We start from the raw sequence: 16875 nt of genomic DNA, 5'->3' as shown, positions 1-16875 counted from the left end.
GGGTGGTTCAAGATTGGATTTTAATAATGGATTAGAACGCACCAATATTAATGTTTTTTACTCCAAATGTTGTCTAACTTATTTTGTAAATTTTTAATCTAGCCATAAATTTACTATGGCCTCCTTAGTGCTCCTAGGTGAAAATTTATATTTTAGGAAAAACTAGAAATATTTTTCCTATGATACATATTTCCAAAAAAAACCTTTAAATAAAATCCTATTACTATTAGTGACTTTTTAGAAAATTAAAAGAAATATTTTAAAATTTTCTTAGGAAAATTAAATGGACCTCTTATTGCCTCTTTTAGGGAAATAAATAAAAATTAATAACCAATCTAATATATTACTATACTTGTCGATAAATTTTTAATCAAATAAAATGTCAAATACAAAATTTCTATGAAAATTGCCTCATGCTAAAAGTATTACAACATCAACTGTCAAATACTTATTCAAAATTTTTCTATAGGGTTTTATAGCCTATCTTGGCAGAAAAATCTTACTTAGAAAATTATATGATTTTTTTAATAAAAAAAATTTAATTAGAAAAATATTTACAAAAAACATGAGACACTAATAGTCCCTAGAAACTTATTTCTACTAAAATGTACTTTCAATTTCTTCAAGAGCCATGAGGAAGGAGATTTTAAGAAAAAGTTTTTTTTTTTTGCACTTTATGATCTCGCACTTGCGAAAATCACACAAGCGAAAAATCGAACGTTAAAAATACATTTCAATGCATTTTTCTTTTTGTTTTTCCATATATTAACTAGCTTCAGAGTAAAAAGGGGGGGGGTCGACTTTGACAAGGGGAGGAAGCACCGACATTGTCACAATAAAGCACCTATTGTTGAGGAAGAAAAACACCAAGTTTAGTGAGAAGATAGCAGATCTATGGGATCTTAGTTGCAGTAGTTGCAACAAATTGATATTCTACCTCAGTAGAGGATTGACCCACAATTCGTTGCTTCTTAGAACTTTAATAGATAAAATTGTGAGCTAGGTAAACAAGATAGGCACTTGTGGAAATGAAACCATCTTTGTTTCATGCCTAGGCAGCATCAAAGAACGCATAGAGAGACAAAAAAGATTGTCGATGTAGTACAATACCATGATCCAAAGTCCCACAAAGATAGTGCAATTATCGTTTCACAGTATCCCAGTGATCAATAGTAGGGCAATGCATTAGCTGGGATAACTTATTCACCACATAAGAAATATCAGGAAGGGTAAGAGACTGTAAAACAGAGAGAACCGAAAAACAATAACAGAGATTCAAAGAATGATTTTTCGATGATGTATTCTTCTCCGTTTAGGAGGTAATTTATAATACATTACATACTGATTTTAGAATCAATTTAGATCCTAAAATCAAGGAATAAATTACAAGATCAAGGAAACAACCCTTTTCCTACAATCACGTTAATCAATTTACAACCAACTCATTACAGGCTTGCAAACACTCCCCCTCAAGTTGGTGCATAGATATCGGTCATGCCCAACTTGTCAATTATACCATGAAATGCCTTCCCTGATACTGCCTTCGTGAGCATATCAGCCAGCTAACTCGCAGATTGAATGAAGGGGAATTGTATGATTTTTGCATCGAGGTTCTCCTTGATGAAATGACAATCAACTTCAACATGCTTAGTGCGATCATGTTGAACCAGATTCTGTGCAATAGCGATGGTTGCCTTGTTATCACAGTGGAGATTCATCGATTTGGAGTATTCAATCCCTAAATCCCTCAGTATATTCTTTATCCATAACAACTAGCATACACCATGAGTCATGCCTCGAAATTCAGTTTCAGCACTTGATCGTGATACTACCTTCTGTTTTTTGCGTTTCCAAGTGACCAGATTCCTTTCCACAAAAGTAAAGTAACCCGACGTGGATCTTCTGGTTATCTGATCACCAGCCTAATCAGAATTCGTATATCCTTCAATACTAGAGATACCATTTTTTGAGAATAACAGACCTTTCCTGGAGCACTTTTTAAGTATCTCAAGATCCGATAGATTGCTTCCATATGTTCTTCACTTGGTGCATGCATGAACTGACTCACAACGCTTACTGCATATGCTACATTGGGCTTTGTGTGTGATAGATAGATTAATCTTCCAACTAGTCGTTGATAATGCCCTTTGTCTGCTGGGATTTGATCTGGAAGAATTCTAAGTTTATTATGCATTTCCATGGGCGTCTCTATTGGTTTACAGTCAAGCATTCCGGTTTCGACTAGAAGATCCAACACATATTTTCACTGTGAAAGGAAGACTCCATGTTTCGATTTTGCAACCTCAATTCCCAAAAAATATTTAAGTTGTCCGAGATCCTTCATTTCTAATTTAGTGGCTAAATACTCCTGTAAAGCTTGCATTTCACCTGGGTCATCTCCTGTCACGACCATATCATCAACATATACAATTAAAGTTGTTACCTTTCCTTCTTTGTGTTTTATAAATAAAGTATGATCTGAGTTACTTTGTTTACAACCAAACTCCTTCATTGTAGCCGAGAATATCCCAAACCATGCTCTAGGTGACTGTTTCAGCCCATACAATGACTTCTTCAATTTACAGACTTTACCTTGAGACAAAGAACAACTTTTTATGCCGGGTGGTAGCTCCATGTAGACTTCTTCTTCTAAGTCTCCATTGAGGAAGGCATTTTTAACGTCAAATTGTTGCAGAGGCTAGTCTCGATTTGCTGCTATAGATATAAGATTATATTGATCTTAGCTACTGGTGCAAAAGTATCCTGGTAGTCTATCCCATACCTTTGCGTATATCCCTTTGCAACTAGCCGAGGTTTATATCTATCAATACTTTCATCTAGTTTGAGTTTCAATGTGAACACCCATCGACATCCAATTGTTTTTACTCCTTTAGGTTGGGGAACAAGTTCCCAAGTGGCATTTTTTTGTAGAGCCTCCATCTCTTCGTTCATCGCTTTTTTCCATTTTGGATCAGCTAATGCATCCTATACATTACTAGGGATAGAAACCCTGGATAATTGATCAACAGTTAATGCATATGATTTAGTCAACCTATGGGAGGACACATAGTTATTGATTGAGTATTTGGTCTTGGCTTCAAGATCAGGTTCATATTGTTTTTTTGGAACTCCCCTATTCAATCTTTGTGGATATCTAGGGGTTATGTTTTCTGTAAGAAGACATGTTTCATTAGACTCATCAAACACAGGATTTGTATTTACCTGAGGAGGAACATTCCGGGTTGATTCTTCAATTGTTGGTGTAGAGAGGGGCAACTCTGGGGGTTCTTCAGGTGAAATTATTGAATCACAGTCTTGTTGCACATCATGACACTTGAAAAATTCATTCACCGCTTCTAACTCAATAAACTCAGCACCTCCGTTAGTTTTATGTGGAACATTCTCTTCATTTGAACTCTCCCCTTGAAGAGATGTCCAAGAAACTCCCCCTGAATAATAAGGTACTGATTCATGGAAGGAGACATCTAGAGTCTCATGGAGCTTGTTGGTGTGTGGATCATAATACCGATATCCTTTTTGAAATTTAGAGTAGCCAACAAATACACATCTCTTGGCACATGGATCAAGTTTATTTCACAAGATCTTTGGGATATGAACATAAGCGGTACACCCAAAAATTTGGAGTTCAAGATTCGGAAGATGGGGAATTGAAATCAGGGATTGCAGCTTACGTAGAGGAGTTTGAAAATCAAGTATTCTAGAAGGTGTTCGATAGATGAGGTAGGCAGCAAATGTGATAGCTTCGCCCCAATAAAATCGAGGCATATTCATGCCAAAGAGAGAGGCACGCACTACTTCCAAAAGTTGTCTATTCTTTCTTTCTGCCAATCCATTCTGTTGGGGAGTATAGGTGCAAGAAGTCTGATGACGAATTCCATGAGTGGTCAGAAAATTTTCGAGAGAAGCATTAACAAACTCAGTACCATTGTCAGATTGCAAAACACAAATCTGCTTTTGGTATTGAGTATGTATCATTGTATGGAATTTTTGAAATGCTAGACACGCATCACTTTTTTGTATAAGTAGAGATACCCAAGTCATTCTAGTGCATTCATCAATAAATGTCACAAAGTAACGAGGTCTAGAAATAGAGGGAACCTTGGCTGGACCCCAAACATCAGAATGAATAACCTCAAAAGGTTCGAAACTTTTATTCAAACTCGGTAAATAAGCAATACGATGGCTCTTAGCCAATTCACATGTGTCACAATGAAAATGCACATCATTCAAACCTGAAAAAATTTGAGGTCGCAATTTCTTAAGATAACCGAAGGAAAGGTGGCCTAATCGTCGGTGCCATAACCATACAGTTGTTTGAGCATTATCTTCACTGCTAGCTTGATTTGTCTGACTGATTTTTGATCCCCCGTTCTCTGTCAATTCCAAATAGTAGAGTGTGCCCCGTCTAACACCATAACCAAGAATCTTCCGAGTTGGAATGTCCTGAAAGACACAAAATGAGGGCCAAAAGGTTACAATACAAGCAAGAGTGGAAGTAATTTGGCTAACAGACAAAAGGTTATATGCAAGAGCGGGAACCACAAGGACAATATCTAATGTCAGATTATTGGATAATATAACATATCCTTCCCCAGTAATAGAAGAGATACTACCATTGGTTGTTGAAATAATAGATTGTGGAGAAGGTAGGATAGATTGTAACTGGCTGGGATCCCTTGTCATGTGATCGGATGCACCTGTATCAACAATCCAAGGTCTATTCTTAGAATGTACAGAAAATACTAATGCATTATTGAGAATACCTAGATGGGCAACATTTGCAGTAGGTAGCTCCTGATTATCTTCCATGGATGTCACAATAGCTTTCCCAACAATCTTTTTACGGGGTTTTCTTGAGAAATCCCACCACTCCGGATAGCCAATAATCTCATAACACAGGTGTTGTGAATGTCTTTTTTCTCTGCAGTGAGTACATACACAATTGTTACCTTTACCAAAGGATTGAGGGTTCCGACTGCTTGATTATCCTTGTCGGTTTTGGTTGACCAACATCGCCGAGTTCTCTGAGACTAGACGATAGCTCCCCATTGTCTGTCTCTATTGATATTCGCGTCTAACATATGCATATGTACTCTCCAAATCAAGTTTGGGGTCTTTTCGCAAAATTTCTCCACGAACTTGATCAAACTCGGAGTCAAGCCCACTGAGAAAAATATGAACCTGAAGCCTAGCCATTGCAGAGTGCAACTGGATTAGCCCTTCGACTGTTCCTTCCTGAGATATAGTTCTATGATCAATCTCGTGGAAAATAGCAACCAGTTCATTATAGTATGTGGATAACGGTCTACCATTTTGTTTGGTAGAAAAAAATCTCTGGTTTAGCTCAAATATACAAGTTTCATCTGATCCATCATAGAACGTTTTTTATACTGCTTCCCATATCTCCTTGGCAGTGGAGAGGCGAATAAATCGTTGCATGAGCGATGGACTCATGGAGTCAATAAAGCCAACTTTTGACTCTTTGATTTTCAGTAATCCATGCTCCAAGATTGGCATCTCCAGATGCTGGGTTTTTTGTTTCGCTAGTGAGGTATCCAGCTTTGTTGCGTGCGCCAATTCGCATCTCCATGAATTGGGACCATAATGAATAATTGGTCTCATCGAGGATAATTCCAGTTGGAAATGCAGAATTGTCTTGGTGGACTATAATCTATGGTGATGGGATAAGTTCGATGGATGCTCCTGTAGTGGTGGCCATCGATGTGAAATTTTGGTCCGATCTTGTCTAATCCGGTCCAGTTCGGTTCAGTCTGGTCCGGTTTGGTATGATCTGGTTTGGTTCAATTATGGTCCGGTCCAATGCTGGTCCGGTTTGATTCGGTTATAGTTCGATGCTGGACCGGTTCGGGTTTAGTCCGGTTCGGTCTGATTCGGTTGACCCGCCGGTTTGGATCGGTTCGGTCGGCAAAAAAATAAAGGAACAGTAGTTCCTAAGTTTAAAAAAAAAAATACATGTCTTCTTCGGCAACGACAACGGAGCTTAGGCTTCCTTCGGCAACGACGGTGGTTGGCAGCGACAACGGGGTGGTGGTGCAGTCGTCGGTGCTCCTCAGCGATCATCGGTGCTCGTCAGCTATCGTCGGCACTCGTCGGTGACGTGATTTCGGCTACAGGACCGTCGTCGCAGAACTCTGTTCTTTTTCGGCAATTCAGCTTCCCTCAACGACAGTGGTTGATCGGCGGCAATAACGCGCAGGTGGAACGGTCGTCTTCAATCTTCAGTGATCGTCGGCGGCAACGTTCTTTTAGCTTCGGGACTGCCGGAATACGGAGTTGCAAAAAAAAAAAAATAGAGTTCTGCAACTCTGACGATTTTTTTCTTTTTTCGGCTTCCTCCTTTGACGATTACGGGAGCACTTAGCTCCGACTTTTGGCGACGAAAAAGAGAGGATAATTCTCCTACTCTGATACAATGTAAAACAAAGAGAACCGAAAAACAATAACAGAGATTCAAAGAATGATTTTTCAATGATGTATTCTTCTCCGTTTAGGAGGTAATTTATAATACATTACGTCCTGATTTTAGGATCAATTTAGATCCTAAAATCAAGGAATAAATTACAAGATCAAGGAAACAATCTGTTTCCTACAATCATGTTAATCAATTTACAACCAGCTCATTACAGGCTTGCAAACAGAGACAAGTATTGCAGAGTACCAACAACAGTTTGATATTCAGATGCTTCAGAGAGTGTTGTGTCAGACTAAAGTGTGAGTGTTGATGATGTGGCCAAGGGGCGTAGAAACAAGATTTTCATTCGTCAAGCTTGTACGAGTAAGTAGATCAGAGATATATCGATGTTCTGGCAAAAGTAATCCTTGAGAATGAGCAACAATTTCAATTCCAAAAAAAAGCAAATCAATGAGACAAGATCCTTAAGTGAAAATCTCTAAGCTAGAAGGTGGATGAATGTTACAATAGCTTGATCATTATCTCCTATAATAATAATGTTATCCACATAGACCATAATATACAGCACAACAATGCATGTGTGAGAGATAAATAAAGAGAAGGTTGCATGAAAGTTGGTGAAGCTAAAGGTGATGAGAAACTGGCACAACTCATGATACCAAGTATGAGGAGTTTACTTGAAACCGTAGATAGCCTTGCAAAATTTCTATACAGGATGAGGATGATCACGATCAATGAAGCCCGGTGGTTGTGCCATAAAGACATCCTTAGATAGGGTACCTTGGAGAAACGCATTATTGACATCAAAATATCGAAGAGACCAACTACGACTTACTGCAAGGCTAAGAACAATGTGAACAGTGGTAGGCTTGTAAATGTTGTTCTTGGATTTTGTGGCAATACCACAGGGGAGGAGAGGATGTAGGTAGGGATGATGGGTGTGGGTCGTCTGATGGTTGAGTGTTTATTGGTGTTAAAGTGCGGTTAGGTGTGAGGTCGTGAATGGAGCTTGCAGAGGATGCAGGGATCGAAGCTGTGGTGGAAGTGCCAATAACCGAAAGTAAGGACACAAAATGAATACTAGTGGAAGAGTATGTCAGATAAAGGACAATCAAGGTGAGACTGAATTGAAGTTAAGGGGAAGATAGGCTCAACGGATTTAACAACGCGCAATGCATAATGACGAGAGGTAGTGAGTTCATGACATAAATAGGCACTTTGAGTGGTAGAGTACCCAAAAAAAAACACAAGGAGAGGAACGTGGAGTGAGTTTGTGGGAGGAGTATGATGTGGGCCACAAATAACAGAGACATCCAAAATTGTGGAGTTTAGAACAGTTAGGAGGAGTGCTAAAAAGTTTGGCATATAGTGAAAGAAGATTAAGTGTGAGAGTAGGTATACGGTTGATGAGATAGACAGCAGTGGAGAAGGCATATGACCAGTAAGATAGAGGTATGAAGGCATGAGAAAGAAGAGACAGACCTATTTCGACAATATAACGATGTCGTCGTTCAGAATACCCATTGAGTTCAAGTATATGTAGAGGGGACGCGAGATGAGAGATATCATTGGTCACTAGAAAAGAGGATATTGCTTCATATCTCCCCCCGTCCCCCCTCCCACCTCATTATCATAATAAAGTGTCTTAATCCGTTTACCAAAGAAGTTTTCAACAAGAGATTTAAACTTGATAAAAGTATCAAACACATGTGATTTTTGTTTGAGAGGGTAAAACTAGATATATTTTGTAAAGTGATCGACAAAAATAACATAATATTTAAAATCATTAATAGAATAAATGGGAGAGGTCCAAACATCTGAGAATATAATGTTAAGAGGGGAAGAAGAGACAAGGGTGGAGTGGGAGAATGGTAATTAGTGACTTTTATTGTAGTGACAAGAATTTCAACTAAAACTAAAATTCAGAGGGTGCGATAAATCTAATTGAAAGGTGGACACAATGTGCCTAAGAATTGTAGATGACGGATGACCTAAGTGATGGTGCCACGCAGACGAAGTAGTCTAGACACTGGAGAAAGTGATTATTGGTGAAGACTGGACTGAGGACGACAGTCATTCGTACACACCATCCTTAGTTCGATCCTGTAGAAGTGTTGCCTCCTTGCAAAGATCCCTCCCACGAAATTAAGTAAGTAAGAATTCAATAAAAGTATTATTATATTTGCAAAAGTGACAAATAGAAATAAGATTTTTTTGCATAGTAGGAACACAAAGAACATCATTTAAGGAAAATTTACGTGAGGGTGTAGATAACCAATATGAGTAATAGAAAGACTCATGTCCTCACCAATCATAATGTCGTCAGTGTCGTCATAAGGAGTCTGAATTGAGAGATAACTCAAGTCGGTGGTAACATCCTGCAATGCTCCACTATCCAAAAACCAAGTATAACGAGTAGGAGAGTTGGCGGTTGCAAGATGTGTTTATGGTTGTCATGATGCCGAAGAGCGAGGTGGCCAGTGAGGAGGTTGGTGAGGAGCCTGGGGCGGTTGCAGGAGTGGTTGCATATGATGGAAGACAGGACATTGTGTAACAGTGTGTCATTTTTCACGACACCACTGGCAATGTACGAGGTAGGGTCTAGACTGACATCGACCGTCCGGAATGACGGTGTTGGGGAGACCTGAGGTGGGAGTTGGTTGTGGGCAGTAGGAGGACGCCCCATGTTGTTGGTGATTATGATTACCTGACTTGTTGGAATTGGACCAAGAACTGGCAGGATTTGTAGAAGTTAGAAGTGGAGAGGAGTGAACTTGATGAACATGTAGCAAAATTTCCTTGTTGATGAGTTTTTCATGTAATTCATCAAAGAAAATTAGCGGTCATTGATAATATCAATAAGTGGTTTTAATCATTATATTTATTATATTTATAATAAATGACATTCATGTAAATAATGATATTTTTAAAGAAAAATAGGTACAGACAAGGATGGTGGACTGGAGTCGGCCTCCCTTCCTTCGTACACAGTCCTATTAGTTACTACAAAATATAAAATATACTAATGCGATTGTCCATTGTTTTATTTATTTATTTTAGTATGGTTTATATAAATGATAGGCTAGATTATATTGAACAGTCTTATCCCAGCAATTGAGTAAGCGGGCATAAACTTTCTTTTTTTTAAGGGAAAATCAGATAAGGTCAGATAATAAAGTTGAACAGCTTTGAAGAGCTTAAAAGAACTAAAAAAAATATTTCTGGTACCCACTCATCATAATCAGATAATCGAGTAAAATGTCAAACTCTTGGCGCTGAGTCGAGAAATTTAAAGATGAAGATGTCGGATTTGGACTTGACGACTTGTGCGAATCAATAAAAAGGACATTGTCGTTTTTATCATTCGCCTTCTTCGTTTTAATATTCTATCCTCTCTGGTTCCAGGCCTCACTATATATTATAAAAAGGGAAAAAATCTGTAGTTACCCATTGAAGGCGCGTGGAGGGTGACGGAATCAACAGTTAATTAGATGAAGAAAGAATGCAAAAGCAGCAGAGAATGAATCCAAGTACGACAATCGGGCGTTCCGCTTCTCATGCTAGCTTGCTTTTTCACACTGTCGGCTGTGGTGATCGGGAGGGGGAAAGACGGAGAGTTGGTGGCGGAAGATGGAAGATAAATATCGTGCATTCATATTTCACATATATTTATACAGCGAAGACAAAAAAGGAAGAGATTAGTCAACAAGCACGGCCGCCCCAGCTCCTGAACCATCCAAACACGAATTCAGAAGCTTCCAACATGTCTAAATTCCATGAATTAGACTCATCCTTTGACCCACGATTTCGAGTTCCCCCGTTCTCTGACCTCTCTTCGCTTAAGAGTTCCCCCTGACAATTCATGGTTTCGTCGGCAACTTGAAGAGTTTTTTGAGTTTTGGATACTGACTCACTTGAGCAGTTGATCCTTACACGTAGGACCTTTTTTTATATATATATATTGATAATTTATATTAAATCCTATATGATTTCGACTTTTCACTAGAAAGAAGATTAATTTAAATAATTAAGCGGAATTGCATGTAGATATTTTAAAAAAATTTAAAGGGTTGTAATCATTTATTTGGATTGTGAAAATATGTAGACTATCTGACCATTATAAACATAAGAATTTAGTGAAATTAATAATATGATTTAGGTTGTGTTTGTGCCAATAGGAAAATGTAGAAAAAAATGTCATAGGAAAATTTTCCTATCGACCAAAATTTTTTTAAGCATTTGTGCCGTTTTTGGGGATGGAAAAGAATTTCTTTTGATTATTCTCAATTCCACTTACCTTTAAGAAATATTAAAAAAAGAATAGAAATTTGAGTTTCGTATTACTCCAATAGGAAACTATCAGAAAAATAAACCAAGAAACACTAAGAGTGGGGTGTTAATCAACAAACTTGAAATTTGAAGTTCATCTTTATCTCCTGCTTCAAATTCATTTCATTCATCTATATACACTCTATCTTCAAACTTGGTGTTAGTGTGGACGAGTTCATGTGCATTGGAAAACAGTTTCCAATGTTAGTGTCCCACAATGAGAAAAATATAAAAAAACAAGAGAATGAGTAAATTTTAATAGTATACTAAATTAAAACATAATACTTAAACCCCAAATTAGGCAAAACTACATGAATAAGTAATTTATTGTATAATTAAAATATATTAATATACTAATTAATTAAATTAGATATTATATTATTTAATGATTGCATTTTAGTTTACATTAATACAGTAGTTACATGAGCCAATTAACTGTGCACATGATTAATTATAAAAAAATAACTTTAAAAATAACATAAACGAATATAATAAGTTCAATTATTCATTTATTAATAACATATAAGAAGCCAATTTTAATGTGTTTTGATCAAATAATGCTAATAAATATATGAATACTTAAAGATATAAGTATTTGATCAGTTTTAAACATTTTATCTAGGACTATTCTTGAAAACACAAAGGGTATTCAGTGTTTTATGCTACTTATTAGATATTGTACATTATTATTGAAATTATTTTTTTGAGAAATTTTTATATTTTTGCACTCCTCTAGATGAATTTGAATTGAGCCTCCTCCTTTTGCTCTTCTATCTTTAACTCTCTACTACATAGGATGGCTTTCTACCCTCATCTAACTCTGCAAAAGATTAGGCCAAGCCACAATACTTTGATCTAGAATTGCTGATTGTTGTCAAGTGTTGGTTTGCACCAAGTATCCCATATTTAAATTTACTTTAATTGTTTTGTCTACCATTCTGTATTATTGCTACCCAAGCAAATAACTTCAACAACTAGAAATTTTGCTCCATGCTAGAAAACAGTTTATCAGGAAAAAAAATTCATTTTCTTACATAAATATAAGAAAACACTTGTGCTCTTGTCAAATAATACAAGCCTTGTGCATTACTTCCAAACAAAACTACAAAATTTAACACTCAACTCTGAGTTTTAAATGAATTGAGTAAAGGAAACAAATAAATCAGATTATGAAAACTTTAATAACTGCCAAAGCCAACATTTTGTACTCTTCATCTCAATCCTCAATCTATTAGAGCCAATCTGCACCACCTTTGTAGATCTCAAAATTGTTTTTTGTATGTCATTCTTTTTTCTTTAGTGAATTCATTATACTTGAGGCAGCCTGCTTCACGGAGGCATCAAACCTCATTTCCAATATGTTTGCCAAATTAAGAATCACATGACAAAAAAACGTTGAGCACTTAGAGCCCACGATTTGATATGGAGCTACCTCTCCCTCCAGAAAACCCACCACCCCTCCCATCAGAAAACCTCCCGCCACCACTATTTCCTCTTCTATCAAAAGAGCCATCACTATTTCTTCTTCTGTCAAATAAGCCACCCCGACCACCACCGAATCTACCTCCTCGCCCATTTCCCCCCTCCGAATTGATCTCCAAATCTTCCACTTGATTGATCTTTCTCTTGTAGGGGAGGCAACTCCTTCAATACTTCAATTGTGACATCATCCACATTGCCCTAACCTGCAAGTAAGAACATCCATAATAAATCCGTGATTATGGTAAAAAAAAGACTAATTCTTTACTAATTTACTTTTAATAATCTAAAAATTCTGAATAGGGATATAAATATTGCCCTGATGAGACATTCTCAAGCAGGCCTCCTGTCTCAAAAGTCTCCTACTCTGAAAAAATAAGATTGGAAAACAAAATCTTAGAATAGTGGTTGAAATGGCATTGGTCAATAAGTTCTTAACAGAGTAGGAAATATAAAAAGTAGGATAAATCAATCACAAGTAGCTGCCTATAAGGCAAATCAAAATCAACACTAAATTAATCAAAAAAAAAAAAATTAGGGTTTGGGCTTAACTTTTGAAATTTGGGGAAAATCAAAGTTGAAGGGTGAAATTGAAGCCGAATGGGGAAATCGAAGTCGAATCGAAGTAGAATTGAAGAAATCAACACTGAAATGTCAAAAATCGAAATCGAAATGGGGGAAATTGAACGAAATCGGGAAGTATTTTGGGGGAAAAGAGAGTAGTGACAGGGAGAAGGGAGTGGGAGGCTGAGAGGGAGAAGAAAGGGAGAAGAGAGAGGGAGAAGTGAGCGGGAGGCCGAGAGGGAGAGAGTGTGCGAGAGAGAGAGAGAGAGAGAGAGAGAGAGAGAGAGAGAGAGAGAGAGAGAGAGAGAGAGAGAGAGAGAGAGAGAGAAGTGAGAGGGAGTAGGGAGAAGGGAGATGGAGGCCGAGAGGGAGGAAATTTTTTTTGGAGGACGAAGAGTCGAAGGAAGAAGGAGACCGAGAGAGAGAAGAGAGCAGGAGAGTGACCGATTTTTTTTTTCCGATGAGGGTTCGAGTTATCCCGCCCGTTTCATCCTGATGATTCATAAAATATTTTGGAATCCGAATTCCAAAAATTAAACTGTGGAGATGATTTTTGGGTTCATCTAATTCATCATAATGAATTAGGAGCTGGTGCTTCACTAATGACGTCAGGAGATGAACTGAGTAATACGGCTGAAGTTCATCTTTTGCGTCAAGTTGACTAACCCCACCTAAAGTGGTTGTTGATCACTTATGTCTTACTTTTAATCTTAGTTTATATTATTTATAAAAAATAGTTTATATTTAATATAAATAAAAACATCATAACTAATTTTTTAATCGTTTCCTATGGAGACAAAAAAAAAAAAAACCGGTCAAGGAGAATTTTTCTCATAAAAAATAATCAAAGAGAAAATATTTTTTCCGTTGTTTTTATTTTCTTATTGCAGCACAAACGGTCCCTTTAAGTTTTATGTATTGAACAGTGAATTCTCAAATGAATATCCCAAAATATATTGGTATATATTAAATGTTTAGGGCACCAAGAGAAATTGAAACCTTGGTGAAAGAGCAAGAAAGCATAATAAGGCGATTATTAATAGAGAAAGAATAATCAACCAATAGAAGTTTATCAAGTTAACAGACCTTGATACATATTAGTTGCTTATCGATTAATTCAAGTCGAAGCATACACAAATAATAATTGTTTCTTAATTTATTCATTTGATTTTCATGAGTTCAACATTTGAGGAAATTTCTAAAAATAATAAATATTTCTCATCTATCCTACAATTGTCAAAATTTTCTCTTTTTTTTTGTTTTTTATTTCAAATATTAAAATTTCCATTTTGGAGGCCACGAGGATCGGTTATTAGCGGAGAATGGGGAAGAGGTTTGGTTGGTTAATAGGAGGAAGATCTTAAGCTTCTTATGTGCGTCTCACTCGTGGTTGCGGTGGGAGGAAAGTAAAAAAGATCACGTCGGTAGAAGAAAACCAAACACATGTTGGAAGAAATTGGAAGCTACTACCCGACAAAAGGAGCCAGGATTGAAACAGTAAACATCATCATAATGCCTGCACTTGGGATTATATTAGCACGGGCAGACGTGCAATTTATATACTTTGTCCATAGAAAGCTCACGGAGGAAGAGGAAGAGGAAGAGGAAGAGTTGCAGCAACTCACTCTTGCATTTTCTCATGAACTGTGAAATCGTGTTGGGTTTCTATTGCTGGAGTTGGGATTTCTTAACCGCTCTTCTCCTCTTTTCCACCTGAGTACCTTCCTATTTTTTTGTCTTTTTTTTTTCTTCTTTCCTCGATCTACCTGCTTTATTATTCGACTTAATTTCCTTCTTTCTGCAATCACGAATCAAGTTTTCATGGAAGTTGAAGGTGAAAAGGGTGTTTCCGAATGCTCACGGAGGGCGTCTCCGCCACCCTTTTTGTTGAAGACCCATATGCTGGTTGAAGATCCGGCCACGGATGAGATCATCTCCTGGAACCCTCAAGGGACCACTTTCATCGTCTGGCAACCTGCCGAGTTCGCCAGAGATCTTCTTCCCACGATTTTCAAGCACTGCAATTTCTCCAGCTTCGTTCGTCAGCTTAATACTTATGTATGTTTCTCTCTTATCGTTTTCCCAATAAATCTCCTTCATTTTTGAAACAGCTGCAGAAGGAGATGAGATGGGCTAGCTCGCCTAGTCTCTGCAAAAAAAAAAAAATTCATGACAATTCGAATCGAATGGCGGCGGTCTGCTCCATTTTAGTCAATTAACATCCTAACTAATAGACCCTTTTTTGGCAGGGATTTCGGAAAGTCTCGTCCGGCAGATGGGAGTTCCAAAACGATTTGTTCCGTCGAGGTGAGAGGGAGTTGCTGTGCGAAATCAAGCGAAGAAAAACATGGACTGGTAAGGTTCCCACAGTTCCCGTTAGGACTCAACAAGCCGGTGAGCATGATGAGGATAGGGAATCGTCTTCCACGTCAGGTTCATCGGATTATAACAGTCTTTGTGACAAGAACAAGCGGCTGAAGAGAGAGAATGGAGTCCTGTCGTCTGAATTGGTCGGTATGAAGAAGAAATGCAAAGACCTTCTTGATCTGATAACAGTTTATGCCAAACACGAAGTCGCCTTGGAAGACGAAGGACCTAAACTGTTTGGAGTGAGATTGAATGGTGCGAATACAAGACAGCAGGAGGAGATCAACGGGGCGATTCATGTGATGTTTCCCCAGGCATGAAATATTATACTTGTAAAATGTAGTTTTAGTATATCCATCTGCTGCCTGTAACATGGAACAGCAACACACTAAACAACTAATTTTCGCCATTAAATTTCCAAAATAGGTTTAAAGAACCAGTCGTGATAACTCATGCTCTTGTTTCATGGTAAGACACTTTTTACACATGAAGAGGGAGAAAGCATGTAAAATTTGTCCAATAACAACCACCTTCTTTCCCAGCTCTTTATCTACTGTCCAATAACAGATGTATCCATCAGCTGTATGTTTTTCTCTTTTTATTTTGTGGTGTAGAACAGTAGAAAAGTTGCCTCTGCACGCAAGCTTTCCAATGGAAATGGTTGCCTCTGCAGCCTTTAGACGGACCAGGGGAAGCAGGACATCACCAACCCATCTGATAAAGAAGACCTTCTTCGTTTTCTTTCTTCTTCTTCTTCTTCTTCTTCTTCTTCTTCTTCTTCTTCTTCTTCTTCTTCTTCTTATGATTATGATGATGATGATGATGATGATGAAAAGCCTGCCGCTGGTCTTTGTAAGTTAAGGCGAGGTGGGCCGCATGGTGGCTGAATTGGATACAAGGAAACATGAATGTAATATACTAGTTATTTGTCAATGGCCCACCTTGAAAGATTACTGGTGATGCACGGTTTGATTTGCCGGTGGAAGTACGCAGAAAAGAATCCTTAATAGAACGCGCCGTTTGAAATTCTTACGTGCAAGTAGGTCGTTTGCTATTGGTAAAGAATACTTAAAGAAATGGAAAAGGCAAAACGCATTGTTATTAAAATACTATAGAATACGATCGAAAGTCAGGAGATCGGATATCCTCTACCTGTTGGTGTGGGAATTTTCTGGACCAAACCAATCACCTAGGTGTTGGATTGAGTCTAGCTGAGCCCGAATCTTCCTATGTACGACCTTGAATCTGTCTATGTTCGAGTTAGGTTTGATTTAAATATTTCAAACTTGAGTCTAAAATTATAATCGAGTTCGAGTCCAATAATTTTAACCAAGTTCGAGCTCCAACCTACATTTAAAACTTTGTATAAAATACATGTCAAATAAATTGTATATAAAATTATGCATAACTTTTACTTAAAATTGGGTATGACCTCTACATAAAATTGGATATGACCTTTATACATAAACCATAAAATTGGCTATACACTTTGTATAAATTTTTTCATAAATATTGCATAATATTATGCATAAATTTTATTCAATAATCAAACACAAAATGTAAATTAAATATCAATATCAATTTATAATCACCCAAATAAAAAGTATAAGTCCAATATAAATTTATAAACTCTAGCTCTTTCTCTTCGTGCCAAAAAAACAATATGCTAAGTCATCGTTCAC

General features: G+C 37.4%; 2 protein-coding genes across 2 annotated transcripts; one reads left to right on the top strand and one right to left on the bottom strand.

Moving 5' to 3' along the window:
* Positions 1-1772: 1772 nt before the first annotated feature.
* Positions 1773-2230, bottom strand: LOC137959543 (uncharacterized mitochondrial protein AtMg00810-like). The gene is made up of 2 exons (XM_068806906.1): positions 1982-2230; positions 1773-1922 (listed from the first exon to the last, which is right to left on the bottom strand). The coding sequence occupies exons 1-2, from the start codon at positions 2228-2230 to the stop codon at positions 1773-1775; spliced, it is 399 nt and encodes a 132-aa protein (XP_068663007.1).
* Positions 2231-14269: 12039 nt separating this feature from the next.
* On the top strand, positions 14270-16217 carry LOC137959542 (heat stress transcription factor B-3-like). Its single transcript, XM_068806905.1, has 4 exons — positions 14270-14455; positions 14504-14884; positions 15076-15448; positions 16168-16217. The coding sequence occupies exons 1-4, from the start codon at positions 14270-14272 to the stop codon at positions 16215-16217; spliced, it is 990 nt and encodes a 329-aa protein (XP_068663006.1).
* The last annotated feature ends 658 nt before the right edge of the window (positions 16218-16875 follow it).

The sequence above is a fragment of the Aristolochia californica genome, unplaced genomic scaffold (genome assembly GCF_029961685.1).
Source record: "Aristolochia californica isolate CCGP_79_NKW_82.1479 unplaced genomic scaffold, dmAriCali1.0.hap1 SCAF_3, whole genome shotgun sequence".
Classification (NCBI taxonomy): Eukaryota; Viridiplantae; Streptophyta; class Magnoliopsida; order Piperales; family Aristolochiaceae; genus Aristolochia; species Aristolochia californica.
Note: the sequence above shows the minus strand (reverse complement) of the source record. Positions and strands in the feature narration are given on the sequence as shown.